Here is a 12,500-nt window from a genome sequence, read left to right as displayed (position 1 = left end):
CTGCGTTTAAATGCTAACATAAAAACTTTAAAATTGTATTATAAACAGCTCTGATCATTCTAAATCATCTGGAATGAAAAGATTATTAACTTTAAATATAGGGCCAAAAACCCTTATTATAATGCCAAATTGTTTATGAAAGGTTTTGGGAATTTTAAACAAGTCTGTTTTGACGTCCACTTATAATAATGGTTTATTTTTATATAAACACACAAACATATGAGGAATAGAAACTACCAGTTTCTTTGAATAATTAAATCAAAATTACATAGAGTCATATTATAAAGTACAAATGTCAATTGAATGTTGGGGGTCTCTTACTTCGCGAATGTCCTCTGATAGACAAGAACAAAAATACTGTATTATTATGATTTCTGGTTAGTGAAATAAAAAAAAAAAAAACTGGCTGTGATTGTAAATCAATGGTCTAGCTCTAGCAAGACCAAGATGACGTCGATATGTTCCTCGACTAATAATTCTTAATTATATATCTTTCGGTTTTTAAGGCTTGTCTATAAAACCTGGTCGGGCCTTGAAACGCACAAGCAGTTTCTCTTTCGTGTTTCTTAGTCTTCCTAAGCCCCGTATGGTTCTGAACTTGAGAGTTTTATTGAAATAAAGCCGAAAGTAGAAAGAAGATTTATTTGATAACAACAACAACAACAACAACAATAACAACACTAATAATAATAATAATAATAATAATAATAATAATAATAATAATAATAATAATAATAATAATAATAATAATAACAATAATAATAATAATAATAATAATAATGGACAAAAAGTTCAGTGAAACTCTCATTTAAACGTTATTGAGCCTTATACTTCCGAGGATAAAAGAAATATTATCAAATGATTTACCCTAAAACTTTATCGTTATGGAATCAAGGAATTAATTTGGCAGTGTCCATCTTACCCATCAATTTGAACGAGGCTGAATTTCTCCAACCAAGCAGTTGGAGTTCCTGGGTCAAATTCCAAGGTGCAGGGACAACCATTTTCACAACCATCGTCGTCGTTCAGTTTAATGTTTATGGGCCTCACGTCTTCTGGGTCCATGTTCTCCATGATACTTGCATAGCTGTTCTCCTTTGAATAAAGATTATTTTCCAGTGGGCAAAGAGAATATCAAAAGACTGGACTAGTAAGGATTGTATTAGGTCATTGAGGGATTATTTGACAAATTATAATTGAAAAACATGTAGAATAGTTTTATTTTGTCATGTGACATTTGAGAAAATGGAAAATGTATGATTTTCGTAGTTAGTTTTGTAACCTAATATATTCTGCACTTTCTCATTCAGTTTATTCGCCTTCACCGATTATCGTTACACATTTTAAAGGGATCACCATCATAATTCTATTTTACTGTACCTGATAGAAAAATAGGAAGATAATACTGGAATAGAGAGAGAGAGAGAGAGAGAGAGAGAGAGAGAGAGAGAGAGAGAGAGAGAGAGAGACTTGTAGTCAGTAGTATATTGTTTACAGACGCATATATCCCAGACGTAATAAGATATTTTTCTAAAATAAAATTAAAAAAACTCTAATAATGACTGATGATCATGTTATGCTAACCCAATGTACGTTTTAATGTACGCTGAAGATATCGAAATAATCTTAAGTGTAAGTGGAATGTTTGCCAAATGATTACGTTTTGCAACTATTGCAATGATGATTGGATAGTATGAGTAAAGCTGCAGGCATTAGTCACAATAGCAAATATCGTTTGTCAGAAGATAAGTGTCTCATCAAAACCAACGATAAAAGAAGCATGGGAGGCAATAGCTGTTGAAAACATAGAAATCTATATTTCACTTCTAAAAGGAGTGAAATACTGAGTTAACCGGCTGAAACAGGAAGAACCAAGGTAAGAAAGTCATTGAACATAGCAAGTCCCCAAGGACATCATTGTTGTGAAATGACTCTTTCAAAAGTGGTATTTAGGCATTGAATGTACAGTACATGGAATGTGATGTTGGAAGTTGCTTAAATGAAATACCTGGGAAGAATGATAAAAATACTGGCACTGGAATCAATAGTATATAATGGTGCGAGGTTACGTGAAAGAAAATATGGTTAGTAATAGGTATTTTATTACGAGTATGAAAGAAAAATTTAGACAAGACGATATATGTATTATGATATTTATGAGACACGAGAGAGAGGAAAGACATCACAAAGAGGGGGGTTTTATTGTGAACAAGGCAGAATTGTTTACACAAATTGAAAGAAAATATACATACTATACGAAATGTATGGGAATGTATGAAAATAAGATTTATACTGCTTCATGTATACTTTGAACTACATCTTGTACATCATCTGCCATATATAACAGATATTGAATAGAGCAAAGACTGATGCCGTCACATTCTTTCAGTATATCAACAGCGAAATGAGACTAGCTGTAAGAATTAAAGTACAGCGCATATTATAAAAATATCTATATTTCAATTCAATATGGGACCGCAAGATTGCTAAATCTATGACGATTAATGTATTGTTGTTTAAAATTAAGGAGTCCTTAGACCAGTAAAGACAATTGCTCTTAGAGTAGCTCGAATCATTATTGTGAAATTTTGTATGCGTGAATATACAGTGTATCCTAGCTTATTCCTATTTTACATTGTTTACCTGAGAGAGAGAGAGAGAGAGAGAGAGAGAGAGAGAGAGAGAGAGAGAGAGAGAGAGAGAGAGAGAGAGAGAGAGAGAGAGAGATATTTTAAAAGTTGTTACCGTTCTCCTACCGGTCGATGTATATGTAGGTGGTTATCGTTGAGATCTCGTATAATCACGTGAACGGTGGCAGGGTCAGCATCGTGACCTCTTTCCCCTTCGTCATTTGCCCTCGGATACAAGGTCATGACCCCTCGCTTGGCAGATTCACGATCCAGACACTGAAAAGTACAAAGTTTAGGGCTCTCAATGTTGTTGTTAAGAAATAACATCGTTTATAGGAATAAAAATGAATAGTTGAACATATCTGCATTTTCTGAATCCATAAAATTGAGCCATAAAAATAGGAATAAAAACACCAAATGTCACAACGATTCATATAAATAAAAGCCTATTACTTACCCCTTTTAATGATAGATCTCCAGTCTTGCTGTCTATGGTGAAGTTGCGTAACTCGACAGGTGACAGGTAATATAGTATGTTTTGATTGACTGTATGTGGCAAGTCCGGGTCCAAGGCTGAAACCTGATAAAATACACCAAACATATTTCATTAGTTATTCTAGTGAGAAAAAAAAGAAACGTCGATACCACGTAACAATTATTTATGGCATGATACTTACCCTCCATTAGATTTCACTAAATGAAGAATACCTTTCAGTTATCTATGAACCCTCAAAAAAAAAAAAAAAAAAAAAAAAAAAAAAAAAAAAAAAAAAAAAAAAAAACATGCCCTGTTATCCGGGTAACAATAATAACTAATCCTTAATTATTTTCAGGAAACAAATTCAATCCCTCAATAGAGGTTAAGTAACTGGCCTATCTTCCGTTGATAATGTGGCCCGACATTAATATTTCTAATATAATAACTTTCAGCACAGGACCTCGTTCAAAATTGAAAAAAAAAAAGATGTCTTAAAAAGGGAAACAAAAAATTCATGTTCCTTAGGGGTGAAATACTGTACGGAAGGATCTGCAGATATTGAGAGTTTTAAATCGGATTGCTTCTCTGTAATATCAACACATACAAAATTAGACTGAGGTAAACGTATTTAGTTAGATTCTCTTTTACAGTTCTAATTCTTGTATTAAAAGACCAACATCAGATCAATCAAGATCTTTTTACACCTTGAAAAATACCAAAATCGGGCTACCTAAACCAAATTAATAATAATAATAATAATAATAATAATAATAATAATAATAATAATAATAATAATAATAATAATAATAATAATAATAATAATAACTAGGTAAGTGTCAAGGCACCTATCAGATCTTACTATTTGAATTAAACCTATGCGTTAGGATTTTTTTTACATAGGAACTACAAGTAGCTTATCAGGATGAATTCAAAGCAAACTGTCATTTATATTTGAAAATCCATAAGGTAATATGAAAATAAGGAAAGTAAACCATGCTCTGGAGAAATATTTGGAAGAGGCCGAAGATTTAACGTTTATTCCTGACTAGATAGTAGTGTTTGAGTATCTGAGGATCGAATGTATTGAAGATTTTGGAGACAATGTCAAAAAATAATCCAAGAAAAAATTTTCTTGTGAATTTTACTGGGTGTTCCAAGATATCTTTTGAATGCATCTTGGAAATGATTCCAGAATTACCAAAATAAAGGTTCGGATTGATAAATGTGTAAAACATAAAAAAGGTGAATAAGTAAATGTACAAACTTCAACAAAGGGCATCTCCCAAAAATTATGAAATGAAAAGGGAAACTGGCTATACTGTAAAATATCAAAATCGAGATATAAAAGTCAATCCTTAGAAAAACGTTTGGCCAAAGAGCACAAATGTTTAAAAATTAAGAGTATAAAATGGAATCGAATACAGAGAAAACTTGATAAGAAACTATATTGAAAGCCTGAGTTAGTTTTATTAAAAAAAAAGAAAAAAAAAAACTACGATTAATTAAGCAGATTGGACAAGAACATAACTTTGATGTTAGTATATTCTGCTAAAACTGCGGTGAATTATGAAGAAAGAAACAGGATAAAGAGGACGCACACACGGTAACTATGGCAAAAATATCATGATAATTTGCATAACCAATATAAACAAAATTTACATATTACAAAAAATATGTTACAACAGAGACATTTGATCTGAGACAACCAATGAAACAATAATTTCAAACAAATATAATTGACTTTTGAAAATTAAGGCTACATAAAAACGAAACGAAATGAAAGTCTAAGAGTTTGGAACACCCTTACCTTTCCGAAAGTGATATTGCAGTCGGTGTTTTCGGTGACAGTGAATGTATAGTTGATCTGTTCAAACACGGGCTGGAGATCGTTGACGTTCGTGACCGCGATAATCACGTTAGTTTCAGCTGGAGGATTGGCTCCGTCGTAGACTCGAACTCGTAGAGTAAACTAAAGGAAGACGAATGAGAACAGTTATTCATAAGCTAGTGTACGCGACCCGTCAAAAATGACGGTTAAATATGTATATGGAAATGTACACACAGATTCAACCCTTCTTAACCCTACTTCCTTTCCTAACTACCTATCAGGGATAGCCCCTCCACCATGGTATGAATACTCCTCCTCTCCTTACCCTAGGTGCGGGGAGAGACCAAGTAGGTTGGCAATGCCATTCAGCGTGACGCTATATATATATATATATATATATATATATATATATATATATATATATATATATATATATATATATATATATATATATATAGTTCTATATGAAATTCATTCCAAAGGCTTAACAATTATGACTATTTGTGTCAGGCCAAAATTATTCTAACACAGGCCAAAATTATTCTAACAACATCTTTCATTAGTAACGTTAAAAAGAAGACTTACGAATTGATTTAGATTCTTATGGAAAATTAAGTGAAAGAAAATTAACAAATCGTTTCACTATGAGGTAAACTGTTATTATTTTAACACAGAAAAGCTTCCCCTTAACTAAGTTTTTGAGCAAATTTAGCTCTAAGCGTGCACAAGAATATCCAATCAAAGGACCATTACTTAGGTAAATATGCTAAGAAAGAAAAAGTGGCAAATAAATAATGTAAAAGTTTCCATTCAATCTGACAATGGTGATTATAAGGAAAAAAAATTTACCAACCTAATAAGAAAATAATTTTAAATTCCAATCTATGCTGTCAATTCAATGTAATATCAAATCATATAACCAAATTGATATATTATTTAAAAAGCTGAGGGACTATTGTCAATGTTGCATTAAAGTCTTATATGCCCAAAGAAATCAAATAATTTTAAACACTCTAGGTAAATTAACAGACAGACAAAAATTAAAATCAATAGACAGACATATTATAATTCCGTTTAAATCATAGACTATTACATTTAGATATTGTTAAATTGTATATAGAATAGAACACTACTGCTTGATTTCATAGCTATCTAGTATTGATGTTTATCAGAAGAGCAAAACAGATGTTAGAAACTAAATGTAAAAAAGTTGTAAAATCTAAATTAACGACACACGCAAGTAATAACTGTTTTACTAGGAGCTAGAATGTTTTGTCCATTATTGTAAAATATCATCTTTTAACTTCCGTTCAAATTTTGCACTTATTTAATTCTTAATATCGTTCTTCTATTATCGTTTGGAAATGATTAAAGATAATTGAAAACAATACCAGTTTCTAGGGTTTGATATTAATTATATTTTCAGTGGGTACATCCCTAGGAGACAGCGGAAAAAATCCTACGATATAGTTTCTCACGAACTGAAATAACAGCAGAGTCGATACAAATATTGACTCTGGTGTAAGGTGGATGCTCGGGGAATTACGGGCTACTATTTTGAGCAAGAACCCGTGTTGGCATAAAGGCAACTTTTTGGCAACTTATTTTTTAACGAGTACACAGCGACAGTAGCAGGGTGATTGATGGCTAGACAGATATTTGGCTAAGGAAATTTCAAGTAATTTCACCAATCTAGATGGTAAAACTACAAATTGTGATATTGTGACTCATTCAAAGAACCACCGTGCACACACACACAAACACACACACACAGATATATATATATATATATATATATATATATATATATATATATATATATATATATATATATATATATATATATATATATATATCTTTTCATCACACAATCTTGAAACAGAAGCGAAAATTCCCTTGAACAGTGCTACTCACGTTTTGATCATAGACAGGATGGTCGTAGTCCAACACTTTGTTAACTAGAATATCACCCGTAGGTTCGTCGATTCGAAACTTCTGTTCCCCGTTGCCATCGACGATCTGGTATTCGAAAACATTCACTGGGAAGAGAGGGAAGAGGATGCTATACACACCGTGGTCTGGGATTGAGTATTGTCAATAGTTTTAAATACCATACTTTTTTTACTCAAGAAATACTGCATTTAATTAAATGTTTTGATTCATTTGATAAGATTTGGCTTTTGACATTATTGTTGTTCATGTGGTTGTTCATCGTGTTGACATATGTGAGACAGGATATATGTGAAGATCGAAGGAGCTTAAATGTGATTTTATTTATTTATTTGTGTCCTGCCCGAATGAATTATGAAAGAAACAGTACATGCAAAGGTTACATACATTTCCTTCCTTTTTCATTTGATGACAAACTTCTTTAGCAAAATGCAGGCAATAAGGTCGCATGAGAGAGAGAGAGAGAGAGAGAGAGAGAGAGAGAGAGAGAGAGAGAGAGAGAGAGAGAGAGAGAGAGATTCTAAATGTCAGCAGCCCCATTCAAATATGCTTAAACTGTTATTTTTATTATGACATCTGCAACAAATGGCAAGAGAGCTGCTGTTTCATCAGCAGCACCACAAATGACAAGTGGAGAAAAATGAGAAATGTCTATGAGTCTTCTTGAAATAGAAGCAAGAAAACATCGCCGCTGTCGTAATTAAAAAGACACACGAATAACAGGAAATTACAGTTACCGAGAGAAGAGCGTTTAAAAGAATAGGAAGTTTATGGCTGTAATTAAAAACAAGCCGTTTTGATGTATATAATGACAAAGAATTCAATTACTGATAAAGTGTCTATCTATCGATAAGGCCGTTTCCAAAGCACTTCACACACAATGAAAAAATCGTATGTAAATCAAATTAATCAGGTAAAAGGTATATTTTTACGCACAAGTTGAAGATAAAGAAGAGAAAGGATATGAAGATTGTTCTTTATAGTTAAACAGTGTTTTTTTCGAAGAGAGAGAGAGAGGAGAGAGAGAGAGAGAGAGAGAGAGAGAGAGAGAGAGAGAGAGAGAGAGAGAGAGTTTTAATGAAGATATGGCAAATATTACAGCATTTCGATAATTTTATAGAAAAGACCAATCGAAATAAACAAGTATTTTCAATAGCGTGGGCAACTGAGGTAAAAGGTAGCTGTAGTAAGACAAGAAGGTTCCCAAAACCAGGTACTGGAATACGTTGTAGAGTTTTATGAATGACTCATAAGATTATACTGGATTAAGTTAAGCAAACAGTTCGTTTAGCACTTAAAAATGTGTGATGCCATCGTTAATAAAAGTCACCTTGTCTGCGAAAGAGCGTTTATATTGTATTGCAATTCTTTTCCTTCACAGTTGTCAAGCAATTTGAATTCCGCTAATAACAATGCTTTTTCCAGTCGATAATAGCATTACATTACATGATCTACGATAGCTATTGTTCTTGCCATTATCGTAAGTCATAACTGTTGCTGTAATTCAGGAAATTAGATCAAACATTAGTTAAAGACAAAACTATTCACAGAAAGAAATGGTTGAATGCGAAATATCAAATATAATATTAGGATTTGTTTTGAATGTTTGCAGCTATAAAATTTTATCGCTGAATGTTCTACGTCAACATCAAATATAAAGTTTTATTTGAAATTGTATTCAAAGACCCGAATTAGCACTCTAAATGATTTATCATTTGTAATGAAATCATCCATCCATCCATATACCAAGGCACTTCCCCCAATTTTGGGGGGTAGCCGACACCAACAATGAAACAAAACAAAAAGGGGACCTCTACTCTCTATGTTCCTTCAGCCTACTCAGGGACTCAACCGAGTTCAGCTGGTACTGCTAGGGTGCCACAGCCCAACCTCCCACATTCCACCACAGATGAAGCTTCATAATGCTGACTCCCCTACTGCTGCTACCTCCGCGGTCATCTAAGGCACCGGAGGAAGCAGCAGGGCCTACTGGAACTGCGTCACAATCGCTCGCCATTCATTCCTATTTCTAGCACGCTCTCTTGCCTCTCTCACATCTATCCTCCTATCACCCAGAGCTTTCTTCACACCATCCATCCACCCAAACTTTGGCCTTCCTCTTGTACTTCTCCCATCAACGCTTGCATTCATCACCTTCTTTAGCAGACAACCATTTTCCATTCTCTCAACATGGCCAAACCACCTCAACACATTCATATCCACTCTAGCCGCTAACTCATTTCTTATACCCGTTCTCTCCCTCACCACTTCGTTCCTAACCCTATCTACTCGAGATACACCAGCCATACTCCTTAGACACTTCATCTCAAACACATTCAATTTCTGTCTCTCCATCACTTTCATTCCCCACGACTCCGATCCATACATCACAGTTGGTACAATCACTTTCTCATATAGAACTCTCTTTACATTCATGCCCAACCCTCTATTTTTTATTACTCCCTTAACTGCCCCCAACACTTTGCAACCTTCATTCACTCTCTGACGTACATCTGCTTCCACTCCACCATTTGCTGCAACAATAGACCCCAAGTACTTAAACTGATCCACCTCCTCAAGTAACTCTCCATTCAACATGACATTCAACCTTGCACCACCTTCCCTTCTCGTACATCTCATAACCTTACTCTTACCCACATTAACTCTCAACTTCCTTCTCTCACACACCCTTCTAAATTCTGTCACTAGTCGGTCAAGCTTCTCTTCTGTGTCTGCTACCAGTACAGTATCATCCGCAGACAACAACTGATTTACCTCCCATTCATGGTCATTCTCGCCTACCAGTTTTAATCCTCGTCCAAGCACTCGAGCATTCACCTCTCTCACCACTCCATCAACATACAAGTTAAACAACCACGGCGACATCACACATCCCTGTCTCAGCCCCACTCTCACCGGAAACCAATCACTCACTTCATTTCCTATTCTAACACATGCTTTACTACCTTTGTATAAACTTTTCACTGCTTGCAACAACCTTCCACCAACTCCATATAACCTCATCACATTCCACATTGCTTCCCTATCAACTCTATCATATGCTTTCTCCAGATCCATAAACGCAACATACACCTCCTTACCTTTTGCTAAATATTTCTCGCATATCTGCCTAACTGTAAAAATCTGATTCATACAACCCCTACCTCTTCTAAAACCACCCTGTACTTCCAAAATTGCATTCTCTGTTTTATCCTTAATCCTATTAATCAATACTCTACCAAACACTTTTCCAACTACACTCAACAAACTAATACCTCTTGAATTACAACACTCATGCACATATTTCTCATTAATTTTGTCATTTCGATAATTTATGGACCGGGAAGCAAGTAACGAACAGAAAGTTAAAAAGTGGACAACCTTCACTTTATTGACAAAGTGCAAGGAATACTCACACAAAAAGAGAGAGAGAGAGAGAGAGAGAGAGAGAGAGAGAGAGAGAGAGAGAGAGAGAGAGAGAGAGAGAGAGAGAGAGAGCAAACATAATAAATCAGACGACTTCCTATGCACTTTGTACTTTAAAGAGCAATGGGTCAATAAATGGAAAATGAAAGAAACACGCGAGAAGAAAAAAACGAAAAGAAACACGCATGGAATTAAACATCCTTACCAACATCTGAGTCATTGATGGCCAACTTGATTCCAGTGGACTTCCCCACTTCTCGGTTCTCGGGCAATTCCACTTCGTAGATTCCATTCAAGTAATCAAACACTGGCGGGACGTCGTTCAAGTCCTGCACCGTGATCCAGTATATCGTCATTCGCTCGTGTGCTGGAAAATGAGAAAGAAAAATTAGAGCGACTGTTGAATGGCTAAAATGGTCGGGAACAGAGAAAGATTTGTTTCTGGTTGGCCAACAGCTTTTTCGGCGACTAAGGAAACGTAGACATGGATGGTAATTTACTTCCATCTGTAAGACATTATGGCTAAAGCCAGAAATATGAACATAAGGAGAGACTTTTTTGTGCGATGGACGAAAAGGAAAATTCATTGCAGGGCTGAATAATACTAAATACTATTTTGTACATTATTATTTTCTGTTTTTAGTAGTATCTTATTAAGATTTTTCTGATTAAAAAGAAGCATCAAGAACTTAGTTAGCCCTCACTTCACACACAAACTCACTTCACACAAACTCACGCACACACACAAACAATTGGAAAATATTTCTCTCCAAAGCCTCGTCTCAGAATTTGACAGTTATTTAGACGTTAAAAGTTATATAAAAATAAACTCGCATATTATATCATCCTACCAGGGACACCATCTGACACTTTTATGGGGATTTTAACTGTTTGAATGCTTTTCTGTCTAGAGGCTCTGTCATCCACAATTCCCCGTTCGTTTTGAGAGCAAATTTTTGTCTCACGTCCCTGGAAGCCATCGGGTCGAACGAGTATCGAAGCTGAAAAAAAAATATAGAGAAATAAAGTAAACATTTGATATGAGCAAGAAAATCCGATGTCACTGAGGTTTATAATAGAAAGAACACTTGTGTCAATTCCTATTTACTAATTAAATGTTCGAAAACTGACACTTTATTCGTATTCAGGAATCCTATCAAATTATACGAGTCGCTTTCATTCAGATTTTTCTTGTCCCACTAACTTGTGATTACCGAAAAGGGTCCAAAACATGCTCGTAAAACTTATTTTTGTCTTTGTATATAACCGGCGAGGATTTCCGTTTACGGAAAAAATTTAACAAGGGTTTTGCCTTTTCTCTTCATAATCTGAAAATATTTTTCAGTTTTTTCTTTACAGATTTTTTTTTTTTTTTTTTTTTTAACGTAGAAAACATGAAACTAGAATCATTCCTTTCCTATTAATTGAGTATTTAAAACTTGGATTCTAGCGTTCTAGTAAAATAATACGGGCCGACCAAGGGAAAGGTTCGTGCCAACAAGAAGTGTTGTCTTTAATACAATACGAACGAACAAACGCTTTCCTGTTCGTGTAAAATTCAAAACTGACAATTATGTCTTCTCTGTTTATGAAGAATTTGAAACTAAGATCCTAGCTCTTCTTTTCGTGGTGAATTCTAAATTGGAATTATGCCTTTTAGGTTACTGAAAAATTTTATATTATAATTCTACTTTTTTTCTGTTTGTAAAGAATTTTGAAAAGGGATTTTAGCTTTTCTGTTCATAGAGGATTACAAACTATGATCTTGCTTTTCCGTTCATGGAGAATTAGACATTCAGATTTCCTTTTTATCAGTTCATGGAGAATTTGGAGCAAGAATTTTAACCACACTGTTTTTGAAAATCTTAAAACTATTCTGCAGAAAGTAATACATGATTATTTTTTTTTTAATCTTCTCCCGAAAAAATCCAAGTCAAAATGGTGAAACTTGTACAATTTGTATCACATAATACATTTGTACATAAAATGCTAAATTGGGTAATGAACGAGTGAATCAACATCCACTAATTGTATGTATCATCTATTTACTAATAACATAAGCAAATTACTACTGTGCTTTTCATTAGGCTCTACTTTCCTTTTTTCATACTACGAGCAATATTTGTTATGCAATCTAGGCAACTTGCTGACTACTCTTTAGAAAGTAATAATTACCTAGTATAAGGTC

At 34.2% G+C, this 12,500-nt stretch overlaps 1 protein-coding gene across 1 annotated transcript in view; it reads right to left on the bottom strand.

Moving 5' to 3' along the window:
- Positions 1 to 12,500, bottom strand: part of LOC137643228 (neural-cadherin-like) — a 41,326-nt gene that overhangs the window by 12,929 nt on the left and 15,897 nt on the right. Inside the window, exons 4-11 of the mRNA XM_068376072.1 lie at positions 11,164 to 11,313; positions 10,518 to 10,679; positions 6,851 to 7,014; positions 4,916 to 5,077; positions 3,088 to 3,210; positions 2,757 to 2,906; positions 923 to 1,095; positions 322 to 335 (exon numbers count right to left, since the gene is read on the bottom strand). Of these exons, the coding sequence (XP_068232173.1) occupies positions 322 to 335; positions 923 to 1,095; positions 2,757 to 2,906; positions 3,088 to 3,210; positions 4,916 to 5,077; positions 6,851 to 7,014; positions 10,518 to 10,679; positions 11,164 to 11,313 (1,098 nt within the window). The remainder of the gene's footprint in view (positions 1 to 321; positions 336 to 922; positions 1,096 to 2,756; positions 2,907 to 3,087; positions 3,211 to 4,915; positions 5,078 to 6,850; positions 7,015 to 10,517; positions 10,680 to 11,163; positions 11,314 to 12,500) is intronic.

This window comes from Palaemon carinicauda, chromosome 6, assembly GCF_036898095.1.
Source record: "Palaemon carinicauda isolate YSFRI2023 chromosome 6, ASM3689809v2, whole genome shotgun sequence".
In the NCBI taxonomy this organism is placed as follows: Eukaryota; Metazoa; Arthropoda; class Malacostraca; order Decapoda; family Palaemonidae; genus Palaemon; species Palaemon carinicauda.
This window is presented reverse-complemented; position numbering and strand designations above follow the sequence as displayed.